Raw genomic sequence first — 24,484 nt, forward strand, 5'->3', positions numbered from 1 at the left:
CGAGCTCCCGAACTAATAAGGGAGTCAAATCGCCGGTTAAGGGCTCATACTTCAAGCGCCTGATATTGTGGGGAGCAATTCCCAGGCGGGGCTCAAGAAATTGGACATGAAGAGAGAGAGAGTTCCAGGCCAGAGGCAGGACGTGGGCGAGAGTTCAGCGGTGAGGTAGACGAGATGGAGGTGCAGCGAGAAGCCAAGTGTGCGGGCCGGGTTGTAGTAGGAGAGCACTGAGGTAAGAGTAGGAGGGCCTGATTATCTTCTATCTACTCCAGAGCTTCCAGCACTTGATTAAAATTCCACCTCGCTTGATGCACAGTACATGCCTAACAAATACCATTATTATTATTTAACTGGAACAACACCTACTGGAGAAAGAAGTAAGGATTTCTCGTTGCTAAATGATGCCCTCATCACTTGAACTGAACTCCACTTGTTCTCATTTGAATTTGAAAAGTCTCTTATTTTGGAGCGTGAAGGGGAAATGAGAGGTTTCACAATGTGTGTGCACAGACACTCTCATTCATACACACAAATATAGAAAGGAGGAGGCGGATAGAGAGAAGCGGCGTGGCTTGGTGGAAAGAGCAAGGGCTTGGGAGTCGGGGTGGTCGGTTCTAATCCCGGCTCCGCCATTTGTCAACTGTGCGACTTTGGGCAAGTCACTTAACTTCTCCGTGCCTCGGTTCCCTCACGCGTAAAATGGGGACGAAGACTGTGAGCCCCACAGAGGACAACTGGAAACCTTGTATCTATCCCAGCGCTTAGAACGGTGCTTGGTTCACAGTAAGCACTTAAATACCATCGTTACTATCTCTACCTCTCAGTTTTCTCAGCTGTGAGATGGGAATTCGATTCCCCTGCCTCCCTCTGACTTAGACTGCGGGCCCCGTGGTGGGACAGGGACTTGGTCTGACCCGAATGTCTTGACTCTACCCCAGAGCTACAGGGCTTGAGACATAGAAAGTGCTTAACAAAAGTGACAATCAATGGCTAGAATGGAAATGACATCAACATTCATTCAATCGTATCTATCGAGCGCTTACTATGTGCAGAGCACTGTACTGAGCGCTTGGAATGGACAAATCGGCAACAGATAGAGACGGTCCCTGCCCATCGACGGGCTCACGGTCTAATCGGGGGAGACATGTCTACCTTGCTATTTATATCAAGTCTGATGATCATCTTTTATTCGCAATTGCTATTAAGAATTAATGAGCCCCTTTGCCTCAGTGACTCTATTGAGTACATAGAAATCACCCCTCAAAATCCCATCTTAGATTTTAGAGTATCTTTTATAATGCCCCTTGAGGCCTTTCATTTGACTTTCAGGCCATTATCCTGTAATTAATTCTCTATCCACAACGCAGTGGTTGCAAAGTATCTTTGACGAAAGAGAATGACCGTTAACCTTAGAATGCTATCTTTTTGGCAAACGGAACACTATTTGTTCATACCCTTCTTTCACATTTTTAGCTACTGGACTCGTGTCCAGAATGGTAGAAATATTTTTTTGCCAGTTAACTCTTTTAACAGAAACTGAAACGTTTAGTATATACTATCCTGGGGATGATCATTTTTCATTCACTAGAAACCGCCCAGTGAATACTAAAGTTGTCCTCTCCTCCCTCATCTCCTCTTCCCATATTGAAATAATAACGGTGGTTCTCGTTAAGCGCTTACTGTCACTCAATCAAGGCGTCTACTGAGCACTCACTGTGTGCAGAGCACTGCACAAAGCGCTTAGGAGACTACGTTATTGTCGAATAGACAATCTGTTCCCGCAGTTTGCCGAATAAATGCGGAAATGGACGCTAAAAAATAAACGTGGGTATTTGTTCAGCGCTTACTATGTGCAGAGCACTGTTCTAAGCGCTGGGGTAGATACAGGGTGGTCAGCTTGTCCCACGTAAGGCTCACAGTTAATCCCCATTTTCCAGATGAGGCAACTGAGGCCCAGAGAAGTGACTTGCCCATGGTCACACAGCTGACAGGATTACAGACGGGCAGGTGCCGAAGTGCTACGGGCTTGGGATGAAAGTCAGGTTCGTGCCGAACACCGTACTAAACGCTCAGGCGAGTCAGTACTTGGCAATCGGGTCAGTCCCGGCCCCTGTCCCACATAGGATTCGCAGCCTAAGAGGGAGGGATTACAGGTACTGAATTCCCATTTTACCGGTGAGGAAGCTGAGGTACAGAGAAGTGAAGTGACTCATCCGTGATCGCACAGCAGGCAAGAGGTAGAGATCGGTTTAGAACCCAGGTTCTCCAACTCCCAGATCCTTGCTCTTTCCACGAAGCAGCAGTGTTTAAAACACCGTCACCTCCTTGGGCACGCGCAACTTAAATACGTGTGTCCGTCCATTCGGGCGGCCAGCCGCTGCACCCTATGAAACAGGTTTGAGTCACTGACCTGGAATCATGTCCCGGGGCCACCCCTCTCTCCCTGGGCTTGCCGGGATCGTGCTCTTGAAGCCCCAGAAGCTGGGTCGCCTAGCGGAGAGAGCACGGGCCTGGGTGTCAGAGGACCCGGGCCGTCATCCTGCCTCTCCGACCGGCCCGCTGGGCGACCTGGGGCAAGTCGCTTCGCTTCTCTGGGCCTCCCTTTTCTCATCTGCAAAATGGGGGATTCGATGGCTGTCCACCTCCTAGCTAGACTGTGAACCTCGCAGGGACTGTTAACCTGGATCTATCCCAGCGCTTGAACAGTGCCTGACACACAGTGAGCCCTTAAAACAATGCCATCATCAGTCCATCGTGCAATTTACTGAGCGCTGTCCATCCGCAGAGCACTGTACTAAGCACACAGAGGAGTACGTAGAACAGAGTCAGTAGTCACATGCCCCCAACTTGGTAGGAACGATCATAACGAGGCCACCGAGATAGCTTATGACGTTACATCCCGATACACAGTCCACAAAAGGAGAGGTGCCGGACCCCTCAAACCCTACCATCTGCACCCCGTGACTTCAATAAACCAGAAACAGTGTGCCTGAGCGGGAAGCAGTATGGCGTGGTGGATAGAGCACGAGCCTGGGGGTCAGAAGGTCACGGGTTCTAATCCCCGCTCTGTCCTTTGTCCACCGTGTGACCTTGGACCGGTCCCTTCCCCGGGCCTCAGTGCCCTCATCTGTAAAACCAGGACCGAGACCGTGAGCCCCACATGAGACAGCGACCGCGTCCAATCCGCTTTGCCTTTATCCACCCCAGCGCTCGGTACAGAGCCCGGCACAGAGTAAGCGCTTAACAAATACCACGGTGGTCATTATTATTAGAGGGCTGTGCGACCTCAGAGAGCAGAAAGTTGACGTAACGGCAAAACTTTATCAAGTACTTAGCTTTACCCGGCTTGGATCTGTAAGACAGCCCTTGAGCCGCACACCCAGAAAGCACATCTTACACACGTCCCCTTCCGTCGATCTAAGATCGATCTCTCTTCCCAGCGGCGGTGAGTTCAAGTCATCTCCCACCCCGTCCACGGGTCGGATGTCAACTCTCATCCCCCCCCCCCGGGGGTGTGGACGCGAAGGTGGGGAGGAGTTGGCGGAGCCGAGCCCCCGAGAGCCCAGGTGAAGCATCACTCACCGAAAGATGGGTCTCTGGAGGTGCTTTTTCTTGACGGTGATGCAGTCATCCATTTAAAGAGGAATCGGTCGACGTTCTCTTCGAAACCCCTCCGGCGAATCCAGGGGAGGAGGTCCGGAGGCTTTAGGCTTCACTCAGAGATAACTTTTTTTTTTTTTTGGGTGCTGGGATGAGTCTCCTTCCCTTAGAGGAGCAGAGAAGGGCCATAGAGACCACATCAGTTAAGAGGTCTGACCCAGGGCCCCCAAAATAGGGTGCGCACGAGCCCCCCCGAAAGAGCGGACTCGAGCCAGGGGGTCTGCAGAAATCTCCTCCGAAGCGGAGGAGCCAAGGTAGGGTTCCGGTCGGCGGTCGCCCGTGAAGCCCGCCACTAGGCTGTTGGGCCATGGGACCGCCGCCTCCTCATACCGGCCGGGGGTCTGAAACGCGGAGTCCCCCTCCCCGCCTTTAAAACCCGTCGGCTGGAAGGCCCCACTCCCGAGGTCTTCAAAATAAAAGTTGTGCCGCCGGCCCGGGATCTGGATACGGATTAACGAGACGGATGGGCCCCGTTGGCTCTGCTTCAAGACCTCGGACGATCCGGCTCACGTTCCCTCCGGGTGATCCGTAGCTTCTGCTCATCACCTCGGCCTCTCCCGACCTAACGACCTCCAGTTGGCCCCCGGGGTCGGACCGGGTCACTTCTGACCGGTTGGAAGTCCCGCTCTGGGAAGCCCGGGGGGGGGGAGCTTGGAAAAATTCAAACGGCTCCGGGCCCCAGAGGCGGGGCTTCCATGGCTCTGGGAGGATGCCAAGGGGGAAAGTACGTTTTAAAGAGGAAAAAGGAGGACAGACTGCAGAAATCTACCGGGACAGGCTGGGCCCCGAAGGTTTTCGGGCGAGCGGCGTACTGAAAAAATCCTAGTGGGTTTGTGGCAAACCTAAATGTCGGTCTCCCCCTCTAGATTGTAAACTCTGCTCCTCTCTCTACCGTTAATGATGGGATTTTAAGCGCTTACTATGTGTCAAGCACTGTCCAAGTGCCGGGTAGATAACGGGTTAATCAAGGTTGGAACCGCGGGTCCCCGTCCCACATGGGGATCGCAGTCTTAATCTCCATTTTACAGATGAGGGAACAGATGAGGCACAGAGACTAATAATAATAATAACGGTGGTATTTGCTAAGCGCTTATTACGTGCCAGGCACTGTACTAAATGCCGGGATGAATACGAGCAAACCGGGTCGGATACCGTTGGGGTTCACGGTCTTAATCCCCATTTTACCAGTGAAGGAAACGAGACGCAGAGAAGTGAAGTGATTCACCCAAGGTCACAAAGCTGGCAAGCGGCAGAGCCGGGATTAAAACCCAGGGCCTCCCAGGACTGTGCTCTTTCCACCAGGCCACACGGTTTCTCTACTTGTACTCTCCCGATCGTTTAGCACGGTGCCCTGCGCACAGTAAGCGCTCAGTAGATACCACTGATTGTGTGAGGATCCACCGAGAGTGTGGAGGGTAGACCAAGGATCGTGGGTTTTACAGAACTACGCCCGTAATGTGAGAATTCAGGGAATCTGTCCGTTTATGGTTGTACTGTACTCGCCCAAGTGCTTAGTTTAGTGCTTTGCACACAATAAACGTCCAGTAAATATGATAGAATGAACGAATGACAACTTCTGCTCTTGTGGCTGAATAACTCAGTCGCTCCCTTTAAGTTTAAAGCCACACAGATCGTTGCATACAACATACAGAATCACTCGTTCAGTGGCTTTTATTGAGCACTTTCTACGTGCAGAGCACTGCACTAAGCGCTTGGGAGAGTTTAATACAGCAGAGTGGCAAGACACTCTCCCTGCCCATAATGAGTTTACAGCCTAGCGGGGGAGACAGACATTAATAATTTGTAATTTATCATTTAAAGATACGTAATATTATTATGGTATTTGTACATGTCTCAGTGGAAAAGGGCCTGGGCTTCGGAGTCGGAGGTCATGAGTTCGACTCCCGGCTCTGCCACTTGACAGCTGTGCGACTGTGGGCAAGTCACTTCACTTCTCTGGGCCTCAGTCATCTCATCTGTAAAATGAGCCTCACGTGGGACGACCTGATTACCCTGTACCTCCCCCAGCGCTTAGAACAGTGCTCGGTACATAGTAAGCGCTTAACAAATACCAACATTATCATTATTATTATTATTATATAGTCTGGATACATAAGTGCTGTGGGGGTTGGGCGGACAATAGCAAATATCCAGTATAATATACATTGTATATCATGCATTGGCATGGCACAGGGTAACATTGAAACGGATGCCACAATTATTAACATAAATCAGATCTGTTTCCCTACACTCAACCACGGAGTCAGGCCTAGGAGTCGGAGGCCCTCGGTCCTTGGCGGCCTCTGCCGCTCGTCTGCTTTGTGACGCCGGCAAGTCGCCTAAACTGCTCTGTGCCTCAGTTTCCTCAACCGTAATTTGGGGATTAAATCCTAAACCCTCCTACTGAGACTGAGAGACTCAGGCAGGAAAGAGGCTATGTTCATTCGGATCCTCCTGCATCTAACCCAGCGCTTAGTACAGTGCATGGCACATAGGAAGCACCTGACAAGTACCACAATGACCCTCCCAAGGGCTTAATACAGTGCTCTGCATATAGTAAGAGCTCAATAAATTCTGACCCCGGCCTCTGAACTCGCTGTGGACAGGAAATGTGTCTGTTTATTGTTATATGGGCACTCCCAAGAGTTTAGTACAGTGCTCTGCCCGCAGCAAGCACTCAATAAGTACAACTGAATGAACGAATGAGCACCCTCCCTCTTCATACCCAGCAGACGCTCCATCTCCCGCCGTTCAAAGCCTCACTGAAGGCACATCTCCTCCAAGAGGCCTTCCCTGACTTCCCTGTGGCTCAGTGGAAAGAGCACGGGCTTTGGAGTCAGAGGTCATGGGTTCGAATCCCGGCTCGGCCACGGGTCAGCTGTGTGACTTTGGGCCAGTCACTTCACTTCTCGGCGCCTCAGTGACCTCATCTGTAAAATGGGGATTAAGACTGGGAGCCCCACGTGGGACAGCCTGATTCCCGTGTCTACCCCAGCGCTTAGAACAGTGCTCGGCACATAGTAAGCGCTTAACAAATACCAACATTATCATTATTATTCCCTCATTTCCTCTTCTCCCACTCCCTCTACTTCGCCCTTGATCTTGGATTTGCTCCCTTTATTCACCCCTCCCTCAGCCCCACAGAACTTGTTCCAAAGAACACATTAGCCTTCCAGATATCATCTTCTCTCCTCGCTTCTCGGTGTATCGTCCGAGTAACTCACGCTCTTCCTTACACGGCTGTTCTTCACTCTCCTTCACTCCGAAACCTCCCGCCTCAGATTTATTTTGACCTCTGAGCCGCCACACCCCTCCTTTCAGCTCTTAAGCTATTTTATCTTAGTCCATTATGTCTGCATGCCTTCCCAGTTAGACCGTTCACTCCTCCAGGGTCTTTGCTACTTCTGGATGCCTTCCTAAAAGGCTTAGGCTGGTGTTGCTGTTGTTCTTTCAGTAAATGGCGTTGTTATTTTTCGCTGATGATGGTAATTATAAGAAAATCTACTGCCTGGTTAGCAAAACCCAGTGACAAACGATGCTGCGTCCCAGCTGGGAAGCTGGAGTCAACCGTTGAAGTGTGGTTCAGTGGAAATGGCACAGGGCCGGGCATAGGGCGACCTGGGTTCCAATCCCGGTTGCGCCACTCACCCGCCGTGAGACCCTAGGCTAGTCACTTCACTACGCCTCAGTTCCCTCATCTATGTTGAAGAGAGTCAAGGGGGGAGTCGGGAGAGAGGAACTGGAGGCGGCAGGTGTAAACAAAACCCATTTGAGAAGTTGGAACAGGAATCGTGGGCAATAGCTCGGTGGTGTAATGGGATTGAGATAATTTTTTTAAAAATGGGAGATAGGAGGGTGTGCTTGAAAGTAAAGCAAAATGGAACACCAGAGAGAGGGCAGTTGAAGATGGAGGGTGGGGAGGGCAGAAGAATGGGCTTCAGTGTTTTGTGAAGAGATGGAGCAGGGGGAGGAGGTAGATTCATGAGGAGGCAAGATAGCTGAGGCAAAAGAGAGTGTACGTGGTAATGAAGGGATCTGACACCCGATGGTTTCAATTTTTCAATATAGTAGCTGACAAGGTCATCAGAGGAGAGAGGGAGGGAGAATCATTGGGGATTTGAAGGGAGAATTGCAGAGTCAGAGGCAGCATGGCCCACAGAGTAAGTGCTTAAGAAATGCCACAATTATTATTATCTAAGTCTCTTGTAGGAGCCCAGATTTAGTGGCTCTAAAAAGTAATTAGGAACGTTTTATCCTTCTTCGGGGCAGCAGTTTCCCGTTCATTCCCCCAAACACTCTGATTTCACAGAGCTTGCCCTCGCATTGTTCAAGCTACCATTCTCCAATTCTTTACAGCTCATCAAAATCGACTTCAACAGGTGTCACCTTGAAAGCTTTCTGCCCGGATTCTCTGCCGCTTTTGGATGAAGCAGAGAAAGCCCTGCACCCAGCTGGCAGGTTTTTTTTTTTAATGGTATCTGTTCAGTGATTTTCTACGTTTCAGGAACTATACTAAGCGCTGGCGTAGATACAAGATAATCAGATTGGATGCAGTCCCGGTCCCACATGGGGCTCACTGTCTTAATCCCCATTTTACAGTGAGAAACCTGAGGCACAGAGAAGTTAAGTGATTTGCCCAAGGTCACACAACAGATGTGAGGTAGAGCCGGGATTAAAACCCAAGTCCTCTGACTGATAAGGAGTTGTCTTGGTGACCGGCAAGGCAAGCATCGTAGTTCCACTGTCGGCTAAGAATTTGAGATGGATTGGATCCAAAAATAATAAAGGTAACCCTGAAAGTGAGAGGAATCCATAGTGTGCTTAGTCTGCTGCAAAGTGCTTTATTGAAGTATTGCTTCAATGAAAAGCAGCGTGGCTCAGTGGAAAGAGCCTGGGCTTCGGAGTCGGGGGTCATGGGTTCGACTCCCGGCTCTGCCACTTGTCAGCTGTGTGACTGTGGGCGAGTCACTTCACTTCTCTGGGCCTCAGTGACCTCACCTGCAAAATGGCGATTAACTGTGAGCCTCACGTGGGACAACCTGATGACCCTGGATCTACCCCAGCGCTTAGAACAGAGCTCTGCACATAGTAAGCGCTTAACAAATACCAACATTATTATGACCCGGTGGATGAAGTGTGGGCATAGGAGTCAGAAGGGCCTGGGTTCTATTCCCGGCTCTTCCACTTGTCTGCTGCGTGACCCTGGGCCAGTCACTTTATTTCTCCGTGCCTCAGTTACCTCATCTGTAAAAATGGGGATTAAGACAGAGACTGCGTCCAACCTCATTATATCGTACCTACCCCAGCGCTTAGCACATAAAGTGTCTGGCACTTAACCGATACCATTTTTTAAAAAAGTAAACTGGACCCATTTTTCCCCCCAAGTTGAAAAACCATTACCCTGTTCAGCAGAGCTTCTACAGCCTCCTGCAAAGACTAACAACCTTACTACAACTCCATGTTTAGGCAACGTGTGGTATTATACTTTGAATTACTTTAATAGGGAATAAGTAATCATCTAGTGATGCTTAACGTTGCAGAACTTCGCATGTAAAGGAACTTCGGATCCTGGTTGCAGAGGCTCTGGAACGGATCCCAATTTAGGCCTTCTGAGTCTTTGGAAATACAGCTTTTCATGATATATTGTGGAGGAAAATATTTCACCAGTATTTTTTTTACTCTGGGGTGTTTAAGTGCTTACTTTGTGCCAGGCACTGTATTTAGCACCGAGGTAGATAGAAGCTAATTGGGTTGGACACAGTCCCTGTCCCACATGGGGCTCACAGTCTTAATCCCCATTTTACAGATGAGGGGCATGAGGCACAGAGAAGTTAAATGCCTTGCTCAAGGTCACACGGCAGACAAGTGGTGGAATGGGAAAGGCCTACGGACCAGACTGATCAATACACTAATCCCTAAACAGATTACCACCCAAAGCCGTCAGGGCAAATCCATCAATTAATCAATCGTATTTATTGAGTACTTAACATGTTCAGAGCACTATTCTAAGCACGTGGAGAGTACAAAATAACAGGACTTGGTAAGATATGTTTCCTGTCCACAATCAGCTACCATCTAAGGGTGAAAAAGTGAAGCAACACGGCCTAGTGGAAAGAGCCCAGGGCTGGGAGTCAGAGGACAAGATTTCCAATTCAAGCTCTGCTTCTTGACTGTTGTGTGACCTCGGTCAGGTTACTAACTTCTGCCTCAGTTTCCTCAGCTATAAAATGAAGATTCCATACTTGTCCCCTCTCCTACTGAAACTCTGAACCCCATGTGGGACAGGGGTGTCTGATCTGATTAACTCGTACCTACCCCAGCATTAGAACAGTGCTTGACACACAGTAAGTGTATAATGATAATATTTATAAGTCAAATTTCTACATTTCCCCAAATTCAGAGAAATTCCCCTTGGATACTGAAGTACAGTAGCAGGTCAACTACAATTTGGATCATTCCAATTAACCCTTCCACAGGATTTCATATTCTTTACATATTTGCAGCCAAGAAGCATTTTGAAGGAGCGTGAAATTATTTGAAGACAATGACAGTAACAAGGAAAGCCACATCACATCGCTAGTTTCATCTAAACACCCGCTGATTAGTGGATAATCAAGTGTTGTATAGACTACCACCAAGAGGAAATGGCTTTGGGAGCCTGATCATTTCATATAGAACCTCACAAAAATGAAATCCCATTTTAGCCCGAGAAAGCGCAGAGAAGCGGTGTGGCCCAGGGGATAGAGCACAGGCCTGGGCGTCAGAAGGCCTGCTCCACCATTTGTCCGGCAAGTCACTTCATTTCTCTGTGCCTCAGTTACCTCATCTGTACACGTGGAATACAACTGAGCCCCACGTGGGACAGGGATTCTGTCCGATCCGATTTGCCTGTGTCCGGCCCAGCGCTTAGTAGAGTCCCTGACACATAGTAAGCACTTTAATACCACAGTTGTTATGATAAAATCAAGTTAGTAGATGCAATCCTTGTCCACCGCCCATCAATCAGTGGCATTTGAGTGCTTACCGTGCGCAGACTATTGTACAAGGGATCACAGTCTGAGTAGAACAGGTATCGAATCCCCGTTTATTGATGAGGAAATGGAGACATAAGCAAGTGTAGTGACTTGCCCAAGGTGACCCAGCAGGCAAGTGGAGGAGACAGGTTTAGAACCCAGGTCCTGTGGCTCCCAGGCCCCTGCTCTTAAGCCAGTCAGTCAATCCTAATTATTGAGAGCTTACTGGGTGCAGAGCACTGTACTAAGCTCTAGGGAGAGTACAATGTAACAATAAAGAGATAAATTCCCCGCCCACAACAGCTTACAGGCCTGAGAGGGAGAGAGACATTAATATAAATAAATTACAGATACGGACAGAAGTGCTGTGCAGTAGTCCAGGCTGCTTCCACTACTAAGTAACTTTCCTCCCACGCCGACTGAAGCCTCAGTGCTAACTATTCCCGCACAACAACTTCCAACTTCCTGACTCCCCATGGATAAATAAGTCTAGATTGCCTCAAACAAGCAACCGAAACCATTGCGGTAAATGGAAAATCCCTGCAACTTAACCTATTGACTTTTCCAAGCTTGGAGAAGTAGACAGTATCAGAGATAACAGTGGCTCACTTGGGCTCCAAATAGACCGTGAATCAAGTCTGCCAAGTTTTCAGTGAGTCTGTGTACTCCGGTCTGAGTTGAACCGAAATGAAGGAATGACACCCCCCCACACTCCTCGGTTCCCCCGCCCCCTCACCAATCCCAGTACCTTTCAAAAACCAAAATGATTTGTTTGCGCTCCGAAGGAGTGCGCGAACCTCCCCCTCTCATTTTTCTCCCCATTCTCTCTCTCTCCACCGCTCAGACCTGTATCGGAACTCTTCTCTCTCACGCCAAAACCCCCCCAGCTTTCCCATTTCCATCCAAACTCATATAATGAGAAGCAGCGTGGCCCGGCGAACCGGGCCTGGGAGTCAGAAGGACCTGGGTTCTAATCCCGGGTCCGCCCCTTGTCTGCTGGGTGATCTCGGGCAAGTCACTTCACTTCTCTACCCCTCAGTTCCCTCATCTGGAAAACGGGGATTAAGATTGTGAGCCCCTTGTGGGATGGACTGTGTCCAATCTGATTAGGCTGTATCTACCCCAGAGTTTAGAACAATGTTTGACACTTAGCAAGTGCTTAACAAATACTCATTATTATCATTACTATTATTAATATTATAGCCTTTCCCTCCTGCACTTTCTGCCACTGTTTTGCTCTCCTTTGCCCCTCATTCCTTCCTTTCAGGCTGTGTGATCTCCTCTGTCTTGATGGCTTTCCACATAATAATAATAATAATAATGTTGGTATTTGTTAAGCGCTTACTATGTGCCGAGCACTGTTCTAAGCGCTGGGGTAGACATAGGGGAATCAGGCTGTCCCACGTGGGGCTCACAGTCTTAATCCCCATTTTACAGATCCTTTCTCCTCTCCAGTTTACTGCCTGCTTCTCTCTGTCCTCTAGACTGTAAGCTCCTTGTGGACAGGGAACACGTCTACCAACTCTTTTCTATTGCAGTCTCCCGAGCGCTTAGTACAGTGCTCTGCAAATCGTGAGCGCTCAATAAATAGCGTGGCCCAGGGGAAAGAGCATGGGCTTGGGAGTCAGAGGTCATGAGTTCGAATCCCTGCTCTTCCACTTGTCAGCCGTGTGACTGTGGGCAAGTCACTTCACTTCTCTGGGCCTCCGTCACCTCATCTGTAAAATGGGGATTAACTGTGAGCCTCACGTGGGACGACCTGATTACCCCGTATCTACCCCAGCGCTTAGAACGGTGCTCTGCCCATAGTAAGCGCTGAACAGATACCAACATTATTAAATACCATAGCTGCTGCTGCTGGTCTGTCACCCACCCACACTTCTCCTTTTCACTGGCAGGAATGGGTTTCTATTAATCGATCAATTAATGGGATTAAGTGAACATTTACTGTTTGCAGGGCACTGTACTGAGCACCTGGGAAAGTACAACAGAGTTCAGAGTTGGGAGATATGATCCCTGCCTTCAAGGACCTTACAATCTACCTTCTCTCCGGCTACTCTCTCCTTCTTTCCAACAGACCTACCAAAAGATCTCAGGAAAATGGGCATAGGACGATTTTCACCTGGCTGGTCACCTTTCCCCCAGAGTTTTTGGTTAATAATAATAAAACATAATAAATTGCCTTTCAGCGTAGCTTAGTGGAAAGAACACAGCCCCAGGAGTGCCTTTAATTTGGGTTTTTTGAAAAGTACCGGGCATGTTGAGGACGTGGGGAACTGAGGAGGGGAGTGCCATTCCAGTCGACCCCGGAAAGCAGTAAGCTAGAAAGCCAGGCATTTCTATCGTGGCTGACCGAGGAAGTCACCATTTCCGCTGCTAATAGCCGAGAGTCCTGGTGAACAGTCAGTGACCCCCTCAGATAACCGAAGAGAGCAAAAGACCGTGACTTGGAAGAAGCAGAAAATCCTGGGTTTGGAAATGGAAGCTAGTTCTGAGAAAGAGTGTGACGTGAGAATGTGAGAAGCAGCGTGACCTGCTAGAAGAAGCACAGGCCCGGGAGTCAGAGGGCCTGGATTCTAATCCCGCCTCTGCCACTTGCCTGCTGGGTGACTTTGGCAACATCTCTGTGCCTCAGTTTCCTCATCTGTAAAGTAAAATGGGAATTAAATCCTACGCCATCCCACTGGTTGATCTTATATATACCCCAGTGCCTAGTAAAGTGCTTGGCACATAGTAACCGTTTAACAAATACCATGAAGATGATGATAATGATAATAATTACAATTAAAAAATTCCTTCATTCATTCAATTATATTTACTGAGTGCTTACTGTGTGCAGAGGACTATACTGAATATATGGGAGAGTACAAAGCAACAATAAAGACATATTCCCTGCTCCCAACGAGCTTACAGTCTGGTTGGGGGAGACGGATTTTAATATAAGTAAATTATAGATATGTGCATAAGTACAGTGGGGCTAGGAGAGGGGATGAACAAAGGGAGCAAGTCAAGGTGATACAGAAGGGAGTGGGAGAAAAAGAAAGGGAGGCTTAGGCAGGGAAGGCCTCTTGGAGGAGATGTGCTTTCAATGAGGCTTTGAAGGAGGGGAGAATAATTGTCAGATTTGAGGAAGGAGGGAGGACGTTCCTGGCCAGAGGCAGGATGTGGGCGCGCGGTCAGCGGTGAGATGGGTAAGATGGAGGCACAGTGAGAATAATGGAGAAGCAGCGAGGCCTTTTGGAGAGAGCGCGGGCCTGGGAGCCAGAAGGACCTGGGTTCTATTCCTGGATTTTTACTGAGTGAACTTGGGCAAGTGACTTCACTTCCCGCAGCCTCAGTCACTCATCAGTAAAACGGGAATTAAGACTTGAGCCCCATGTGGGACCGAGATCGGGTCCGACCCAATGACCTTATATCCACCCCAGCGTTTTGTACGGTAGCTGGCACGTAGTAAGCACTTAACAAATACCACAATCAGTGCTGTTATTAGAAATATTAAACGGGGGTTGCAAGCTGGGGTGAGGAGATCAGGGCAAAGCCACGCCTGCCTCGTCTTCCGCCGTCGAGTCGTGTCCGAGCCATAGCGACGCCGTGGACACATCTCTCCCAGAACGCCCTGCCTCCGTCTGCCATCGTTCCGGTAGTGGATCCATAGCGTCTTCTCGGTAAAAATCCAGAAGTGGTTTACCACTGCTTCCTTCCGCGCAGTAAACTTGAGTCTCCGCCCTCGACTCTCTCCCGTGCCGCTGCTGCCCACACCCTATTTTTTTCTATTGAAAGGTTTATTGAAAGAATGCATTCCTTACTAGCTGCAGGTATTTTCTTCCAGGCAAAGGGGCTCATGATTTTGAACTTTCCGGTTAGCCATCAGTGCTCTGTGGCTACCAGACGCTGACCAGCGTACGTGGTACACAGGGAAAGCCTCGGTCTTCCGACTTCCAACGTTTGTCTAATAATAAAAATAATGATAACGGTATTTGTTAAGGGCTTACTAGGTGTCAGGCACCGTTCCCTGACAGACCGATCGATCGACTGACTCCTCTGAGAGCACTGCTAACGGATGTCAGCTTGGTAAGCGGAGATCCAACGAGCTCACCGGGCATCCTGATGAGAACGTCTGGGGAGGGAAAACATCATTTCCAAACGCACAGTCTTAAAAAAAAACCTTCATCTCACTGACTTTGCGGTCTGAATAGAACAAGGAAGAGGAAGAAGGAAAGAAATGAAAAACATCCCTTAGCGGTTTCAAGCACTAAATCAGCTCTTAGATACACAAGTTAGAACTTGGCATGCTGTGGGTCTGTGCCAGTAAATTATTATTATTGGCTGCAGGGGATGGAATTTCAGGCTATATTCGAATCTTCTGTAACCGTTTTCCCATGTGTGAAGAAAAGCCTGAATCTAACCACAGCTGAGCAGAGCGCCAGAAATGAGTTCAAATCTCACAGAAAATGACTTATCTGAAAATCCCGAGAACTAATGGCTATTAATGAGTAGAAGGGAATTACATTTTAAAATTCTAAGACAATTTGTTGAAGTACGCCAAAAAGACATAATTACTGACACGAGAATGAGAAATCGTGAGCTGCTTCCTCCTAAAAGGGAAGAGCAGATGGATTATAGCAGTGTGTGCTGAGTGACATAAAATACAATATTTAATTTTTATCCAAACAAAGTCAAACAAATCAGAATAAATTGTATATCCCCTTCACAATCTCCACAGAATAAACAACACATTTCAAATCTGACAACTCGTAAGAAGACTTCTCTTCTAAAGATTCTTTTATTCAAGTTTTCTTATGGGGTGGATATCTCTCAAAGGAAGAGCTAAATTTATTATTGATATTATTAATAATAATAATAATAGCAATAATCGTATTTGTTAAGTGCTTATTATATACCAAGCAATGAGCTGAGTGCTGGGGTAGATACAAGATGATCAATTCGGACACAGTCCCTGCCCTACGCGGGGCTCACAGTCTAAGTAGGAAGGAGAACAGGTATCGGATCTCTATTTTATAGGTCAGGAAACTGAGGCACAGAGAAGCTAAGCGACTTGTTCTAGGACACACAGCAGGCAGGCGGAAAAGTTGCATCAGAACCCATTTCCTCTGACTTCCAGGTCCTGACTTGTTCCACTAGGCTATGCTGCTTCTAAATTTTGCTAACATTTATTCTAAATGCCCCTCTTGGAAAATCAACTGAAAGAATAAAAAGACATAGCGAAGAACACTGGATTCTGGCCTAATGGCAAATGATAGAGGCAAGGATCACGGCTTCAGAAATGTCTTCACCTCCATCTCCCTGCCGGAGAAAAAGCAGCAGAACCTAATGCATGCTTAACTATGCATTTCATAATGAAGCACGCATCCTTCGTGCAGGACGCTCACAATTTTTTATGGTATTCGTTAAGCGCTTACTATGTGCTAGGCGTTGTACTGAGCCCCGGGGTGAATACAAACTAATCAGACTGGACACAATCCAAGTCCCACATGGGGCTCACCGTCTTAATTCCCGTTATACAGGTGAGGCAACTGAGGCACAGAGAAGTGAAATGACTTGCCCAAGGTCACTCAGCAGACAGACAATGGAGGTGGAATTAAAATCCCAGGCCCCTGCTCTATACACTTAGATCAGGCTGCTTCTCAGTGCACCTGAATACCAGGCTCAAAATCAACAGAATGGTTCCGTTCTGAAATCGATCTACATGAATTGCTCACGGCTTCCCTGTAATTATAAACCGCATTTCTAAGGGAAAAAAAACTTGGTCGTAAATACAATCCTGACTGTGTATTTCTATTTAGGGGAGAATCATAGTTTAAGGGTGGAACATTTCTTCCGTTTTAACCTTGTTCCAAAATGTCTTTTAATGTGAAACTGTGGGGTGGAAATGCACTTATCTTTAATTCAGGTAGATTTGTGGGCTGTTGACAATTTAAATTAATGGGGATCAACCAACATACTCCTCTGCTACTGAGTGAGGTGTGGAAAATTAAGACTGATGAATGAGTGTAATCAGTAAATCCAGCAACGGGGAGTCAGAGAGGTATTTGAGAAAGAACATTTAAAAGACAGATAAGCCAAAGACGGCATACCAGATAGCTCGGAGAGAGAGAGAGAGAGAGGTTCCCAAAAGGGGTGATTTTGTTTGACTGTGACTCATCCACCTAGGTGAAGCTGTTTAAAATCGCGGCTAAATTCTCAATAAATCAGCGGTTGTGTAGGATTCATTTATATCAGTGTGTACGTGATATTACCCAGATTTTTAAAGTCCTTACGCTGACTCGGCCTAAAAGATCGCTGAAACAGGAAGGCAAATAAATCAGCTCAGAAAACAAGTTGTGTTTTTGTTTCTTTCACCAGTACTCTAAGTTGTCTAACTACTTAGACCGGAAGTACCATGTAGGACAGAGACTGTGTCCCACCTGATTATCTTGGATCTAGCCCAGCGCTTAATATAGTGCATGGAACATAGTAGGAGGTTAATAAATACCATTAAAAGGCTGTTATTCAATCCATATTGGACCGATTCTTCAGTCAAGTTCTAAAACCACTGCCATAAGTCAGCTTAATGGAGAAACAGTATGACCTGTCGGAAAACGCATAGGCCCGGAGACAGGACCTGGATTCTAATCCCAGCTCTGCCCCTTGTTCTGTTAGGCAACCTTAATTTCCCTGTGCCTCAGTTTTCCTCAACTGGAAAATGGAGATTAAATGCCTGTTCTCCCTCCTACTTAGAGCTGATGAACTTGTATCTACCCCAGCACTTAGAACGGTGCTTGTTACATATTAAGTACTTAAATACCCCCAAAAAAGTGACACGGGGCTGTCCATGTCCACCGGTTTCGGAGTATTATATGAGATACTCCAAACTGAAGCACTGCGGGCGAAGCTTACCTCTAGATAAGAGCGAGGCCGAAAATAACGCTAAACCGTTTAGCGAAGGGAATGTCTGGACATTTGTCACTTGGGATTTTTGAGAAGTCCAGTATTTCCCACTTCGACTCTGAGCCCCACGGGGGACCCGGAAGATCTTGAATCTACTACAGGACTTAGTACAGTGCTTGGCACTTAGTAAGCGCTTAACAAGCCCCACAATTAGAAGACGTATTATTTTAGGCTGGGTAATGGGTCTGTCAATTCCAGGCAACCCAGAATGTCAACATCCCTGAAAGGCGGAAGTGTTTCTGCCAAATATGCAGTTTGGGCCAGGAAAAACAGCCCAGGAAAAGAAAAAAAATCAGGAAAATAAACCAAACTGAACAGAGATGCTGAAGCAGCCATGAAGACACCATCTGGCCCAGCCCACTTAAAAGGGAAGAACAGATACTCTTTCTTCCTCCCCCAACATTTTCCAGGTGGCATCGAAAAGTTCAGGAACTTCTCAGATCGGCTGATTCAGGGGTGTCTCAAAGTGACAATTCAGCTGTGTTTCGGGGTGGAGTATCGGAGTATCTTCCGAAACACAACGCAAGGTTCATCAGTGTCCATTTGGACCTGGTTATTCCATTCAGGATGTTTTTCTCCTCATCACCACTTACATTTCCTCTACATGCACTACAAACTGTGGCTTTAGGCCATTTGATATTCGCCACACCCACGGCGCTTTGTACATATCTACAAATTATTTTTTAATAGTAGTAATAATAACTGTGGTTTCTGTTAATAATAATGTTGGTATTTGTTAAGCGCTTACTATGTGCGGAGCACCGTTCTAAGCGCTGGGGGAGATACAGGGTCATCAGGTTGTCCCACGTGAGGTTCACAGTCTTCATCCCCATTTTACAGATGAGGGAACTGAGGCACGGAGAAGTTAAGTGACTTGCCCACAGTCACACAGCTGACAAGCGACAGAGCCGGGAGTCGAACCCATGACCTCTGACTCCGAAGCCCGGGCTCTTTCCACTGAGCCACGCTGCTTCCCTTACAACGGTGCTTAGAACGGTGCTCGGCACATAATAAGCGCTTAACAAATACCATCATAATAATAACGTTGATATTTGTTAAGCGCTAACTATGTGCCGAGCACTGTACTAAGCGCTGGGGTAGACACGGGGGAATCAGGTTGTCCCACATGGGGCTCACAGTCTTAATCCCCATTTTACAGATGAGGTCACTGAGGCCCCCGAGAAGGGAAGTGACTTGCCCACGGTCACACAGCTGACAAGCGGCCGAGCCGGGATTCGAACCCATGACCTCTGGCTCCAAAGCCCGTGCTCTTTCCACTGAGCCACGCTGCTTCTCGTCATCAACATCATCGTCGCCATCAACAGGTATTGAATCCCCAGAATTGTAAGTTCGCTGTGAGCAGGGAATGTGTATTATACTCTCCCAAGTGCTTAGCGTAGTCTTCTGCACATAGTAAGTGCTCAGATAGGATTGATTGACTTTATAGATGAGGTAACCGAGGCTCAGAGAAGATAAGTGACTTGCCCAAGGACTCACAACAGGCAAGCGGTAGAGTTGAAAATAGAACCCAGGTCCTCCGACTCCCAGATCCTGGCTCTTTCCATCAGGGCACTGTTTGTGTGCACGGGGAAAGGTTTGGGAAAACTGCAAATCTGGAATGAGGCTAAGAGGAGAGGAAACTATTGAGAAGCAGCATGGCCTAGTGGATATCCAGAAGGCCCTGAGTTCTAATCCTGGCTCCACTATTTGCCTGCTGTGTGACCTGGGGCAAATCACTTCACTTCTCTGGGCCTCGGTTCCCTCGTCGGTTAAAGAGGGATTAAAGAGGGATTAAGACCGTGAGCCCCGTATGGGACAGAGGCTGAGTCCAACCTGATTTGCTTTGTATCTACCACAGCACTTAGTACAGTGTCTGGCACGTAGTAAGTGCGTAACAGATACCACTATCATTATTTTCTGAGTTCTAGACCGGAGATAATAATGTTGGTATTTGTTAAGCGCTTACTATGTGCAGAGCACACTTCTAAGCGCTGGGGTAGATACAGGGTCATCAGGCCGTCCCACGTGAGGCTCACAGTTAATCCCCATTTTACAGATGAGGTCACTGAGGCACCGAGAAGTGGAGTGACTTGCCCACGGTCACACAGCTGACAAGCGGCAGAGCCGGGAGTCGAACCCATGACCTCTGACCCGAAGCCCGGGCTCTTTCCACTGAGCCACGCTGCTTTAAACTGGGGATTTTCCTCAAGAAGTCTTTCTGCTGATGGATAGGAAGCGGAGACTGTCGATGGCTACGGCCTCTGCAGTTTCTTGCCAATCTGGGGGCCATGAAGGTGAATATTGTGTTTTTAATGGTATTTATTCAGCTCTTGCTATGAGCCGAGCACTGAGCTAAGCACTGCAGGAGATAGAAGATAAGCAGTTTGGACACAGTCCCTTGTTTCCCATAGGGCTCGCGGTCTGAATAGGAGACAGCAGGGTTTAACCCCCATTTTAAAGATGAGGAAACGGAGACACAGAGAAGTTAAGTGAGTCACCCGAGGTCACACAGCAATCAAGTGGCGGTTTAGAATCCGGGGCCTCTGACTCCCGGGCCTGTGTTCTTTCCACTAGGTCACGCTGCTTCCACACTGTTCCTGGCAAAAAGCAAATGCCAGTAACACCAAACTAGTTCTCAAAGCTATTTTCCAGTAAAACAACCCCCTCGACTAGGAGAGTGAAAATTCCCTGCGGTTGGATTAAGCCAAGAGTCAAATCCAGCTCATTCCTCTTATCGCAGTTGTTTCGGTTTGCAAATTTCCACGGAACCGGTCTTTGGAAATGATAAGCGCCCCATCAGAACGATATAAGGTGAACATTACAGTGGGTGAGAGGTTGCCGTTTCTGTGACGGAGGAAAGAAGGGATCTAATGTACTGGGAAACTATAAGCTATCGCATTTGCTTCAGAGAATGCGTGTTGGCTGCAAAATGCATTTTCATAGCAAAAACGCCTTGCCTGCATAATGTTTTCTGGCAACAATACAGACCTTAAGAGACTATAATTCATCACGAGCGCCATTCTCTCTTCCGTCAGACTTCATCCGCACACCACTTCGGACCCAGTGCCGTCACTGGAATGAACCTGCAAAATCTCTACGCAGTATTTATTGTCTTATGATCTAGTTTTGAAAATGCTGTACTGCTTCCAAAAGGAAGAATATCTCTTCCTGTAGACTACCTGGTTCATTTCCCCATTTGGGCTTTAACCCAAATGGTAAATGGCGCCGGTAAATTGATGCTCACTCTCTTCTCCCACTCTACCCCAGCTCACTCTCTCCATTTCTCTCAAGCTGACCTCCTCACCCGGCTACGTGAGAGTCATCACTCTCACCGCTGACCTTTTTCTCACACTCTTTTGCTAGGAATTCCCTCTCCTTGCAGATACAGACTAATAATAATGTTGGCATCTGTTAAGCGCGTACTACGCGCAGAGCACCGTTCTAAGCTCTGGGGGAGATACGGGGTCATCGGGTCGTCCCACGTGAGGCTCACGGTTAATCCCCGTTTTCCAGACGAGGTAACCGAGGCCCAGAGAAGTGAAGTGACTCGCCCACAGTCACCCAGCTGCCGAGGGGCAGAGCCGGGAGTCGAACCCATGACCTCTGACTCCGAAGCCCGGGCTCTTTCCACTGAGCCACGCTGCTTCCCCTAGAGCGTGGCCCACCCACTGAAGACCCAACTCCATAAAGCGCCTCTGTGCGCCAGCTTCGGCCCAGGTACTGGGAGTCCTGGAGTCGCGCCCAGATAATAATAATAACGGCGGTTATTGGTTAAGCGCTTCTTATGTTCCAGGCACTGTACTAAGCACTGGCATCAATACAACCAAATCGGTTGGACACAGTCCCTGGCTCACACGGGGCTCTCAGTCTTCATCCCCATCTGACGGATGAGGGAACTTGGACCCAGAGAAATGAAGCGACTTGCCCAAGGTCACACAGCAGGTAAGTGAGAGCTGGAATTTGAACCCACATCCTTCTAACTCTCAGACCGGTGCTCTATCCACAGTGGCATGCCGCAGGGAGGTTGCCTGCTATGACCAGCTCTGGAGCTAGCAAGTCAGACAGTCAGTCGATCACATCTATGGAGCGCTTACTGTGTGCAGAGCACTGTTCTAAGTGATTGGGAGAAAAATTTACCGTTCCCATTAAGCTTACAGGCTGGAGCAACCATCTTATGGAAATCTGTTCCTTTTTGGAATGGAAGCCTGCAGAATTGAATTCAAATCCCAAACCCACACTTCAATCACAAGGAGGGCTCCCACGCCTAGTCATAGCTACACACACACACTCACCACAAACTATACATACACATATGCACACACACAACATACTTCTCTCTGTCTCTCTCTTTTTCTCTCTCCATACACCTAGAAATGGATGGGCCATCAATTAGTAAGTAATGTCAAACACTGAAGTAAACTGCCTTAAAACCTCATAATTAATTAAAAAGGGACGTAGCTAGAGCTTTCCTTTAGGGTCTATGCGGAAGCACTAGCGGATCGATCTCTAACTGCCAACTTTTCCTTCATTCGGATTTATTGAGCTCTTTTACTTTCTGCGAAGCGCTTTTAATTCACAAGGTAATAATAATAATAATAATGTTGGTATTTGTTAAGCGCTTACTATGTGCAGAGCACTGTTCTAAGCCCTGGGGTAAACAGAGGGGAATCAGGTTGTCCCACGTGGGGCTCACAATCTTAATCCCCATTTTACAGATGAGGGAACTGAGGCACAGAGAAGTGAAGTGACTTGCCCACAGTCACACAGCCGACAAGTGGCAGAGCTGGGATTCGAACTCATGAGCCCTGACTCCAAAGCCCGTGCTCCTTCCACTGCGCCACGCTGCTTCTCAGGTAGATAGCCTAATCATTTATTTCATAAATCTTAATCTGGATCCAGGTAGCTTTATAAAAGTTCTTCTGATCTGTCACCAAATAGACAGAACTTGATTTTGACTTTATTGTAAATAGATTGAATCTCACAATTTTATTTTGAAAATAACGAACAATTATATAATACCATCCGAATGCCTCCTTAGAGAATTAACTGAACTCCCTCTACCTCCTTAGAACTAATATACTAAATGCTTTATTGCTCCTCTTCCATCTTGTAATCTATTTTACTTCGTCTCATTTTTAACTGAAACCCGTTAAGCACTTAGTACGTGACAAGCACTGTACTAAGCGCCGGGGTAGAATACGGTCTACGTCTCCCATTTGGCTCCCAGTCGGTCCCCATTTTTTTTAACAGATGAGGTAAATGAGGCGCAGAGAAGCTAAGTGACTTGCCCAAAGTCACATGGCAGAGTGAGAATTAGAACTCAGATCCTCTGACTCCCAGGCCCATGCTCTTTCCACTAGGCCATGCTGCTTCTCCTCTGACAGATTATAAATACCCTGAGGGCAGGAAATGTGTCTACTAATTCTACCATACTTTCACAAGCTCTTAGTACAGTGCACACAATAAGGGCACGATAAATACTTTGATTGATTGAAATATGACTGGCTGATATCATGATTTGCTTTTCATGAATTACCAAGTCTGTGCTCTGAGTGACACTTAGATTTGAATTTGGTAGGTGGGAGGAATAGCAAAGCCATTGAAATGGCACTCACTTCTCTGTGATATGTAGAAAAGGAAAATACAGTCAGTGGATTTTGGTGAACTGAGTTGTCTAAGTGGTTTCATTAACTCCAAACAAAGCCAACCAGAAAGGATTTCAGTTATCATTCCAAGTCCTCGCTGAATCATTCCACAGATTGAAAGTTCCAGTTTAAAACACGAGTGTACCGTTTCAAACAAATATTGCACACAGGGACCGTTACCTGTTCATCTTATTCTTCTCATATCTGTGAAGGATCGAATTTTAAAACTAGCACATTTCACCCTCCACTCACTGATTCTGAGGCACTAATATATCAAACTGCTAGAAAATAATGAAAATCGAGAGTCTGTAAGGGAAGGCTCTCGAGTTTTTAGGAGCAAATTATAAAACCTGAATGAGGCAGCAGGGCCTCCGTGAAGAGCGCGGGATTGAGAGTCAAGAGAGCTGGCTCTGAGCACCAGCTCTGCTGTAGGGCTACTGTGTGACTTTGGATCTGTCACTTCCCCTTCTGCTGCCTCAGTTTCTTCATCTGTACATCGGGGATAAGATGGACTGTGAGCCCTGTGTAACGCGTCCGAGTTCAAAACCTGCTAGTAAGCACCTGATACATGACATTATGACGAGGCTTATTGAAGCCTTGACCCTCAAAGACCATATGAAGATAATAAATGCCATGAGCATTTGAGCAGCGCAGATTGATTCTGGAGTTCTTATCTGGAGGCCTACGGTCTCTGAAGCAGAAGCACATAACTCATCCGCAGTAGCTCTGTGGCTCGCTAATGAACGGCTTCTGGAAAACCTCTGTTGTTCAGATTCCTTCAAACAAAACACCGGTTTATGATCTGCCCTTCCCTCCCCCTCCTCTGACTGGCTTGGTGAAGCAGCGTGGCTCAGCGGAAAGAGCCCGGGCTTGGGAGGCGGAGGTCATGGGTTCGAATCCCGGTTCTGCCACCTGTCAGCTGTGTGACTGTGGGCCAGTCACTGCACTTCTCTGGGCCTCAGTTACCTCATCTGTAAAATGGGGATGAACTGTGAGCCTCATGTGGGACAACCTGATTACCCTGTATCTATCCCAGCGCTTAGAACAGTGCTCAGTAAGCGCTTAACAGATACCAACATCATCATCATCGGTGGACAGATCTCCCCACTGAGCACTTGCCCAGGGATCGACCCCTTTCTGGGAGTCACGAGAGAGAGAGGTCTGAGCTGAGAATCCAGACATCCAGACCCAGGAATAATGGAGGCAAATGGGTGGTCT

At 47.7% G+C, this 24,484-nt stretch overlaps 1 protein-coding gene across 5 annotated transcripts in view; it reads right to left on the bottom strand.

The window, feature by feature from the left end:
- PDE1A (phosphodiesterase 1A) overlaps positions 1–24,484 on the bottom strand; it is a 188,249-nt gene that overhangs the window by 143,256 nt on the left and 20,509 nt on the right. Inside the window, exon 1 of one of the 5 annotated variants that reach the window (XM_029071988.2) lies at positions 3,583–4,077. The exons of the other annotated variants lie outside the window; for them this stretch is intronic. Coding sequence (XP_028927821.1) covers positions 3,583–3,635 — 53 coding nt within the window. The 5' untranslated portion in view covers positions 3,636–4,077. Of the gene's footprint in view, positions 1–3,582; positions 4,078–24,484 lie in introns of those variants that run through there. 5 annotated transcript variants of the gene reach the window in all.

Source organism: Ornithorhynchus anatinus, chromosome 9 (assembly GCF_004115215.2).
Source record: "Ornithorhynchus anatinus isolate Pmale09 chromosome 9, mOrnAna1.pri.v4, whole genome shotgun sequence".
Lineage (NCBI taxonomy): Eukaryota > Metazoa > Chordata > Mammalia > Monotremata > Ornithorhynchidae > Ornithorhynchus > Ornithorhynchus anatinus.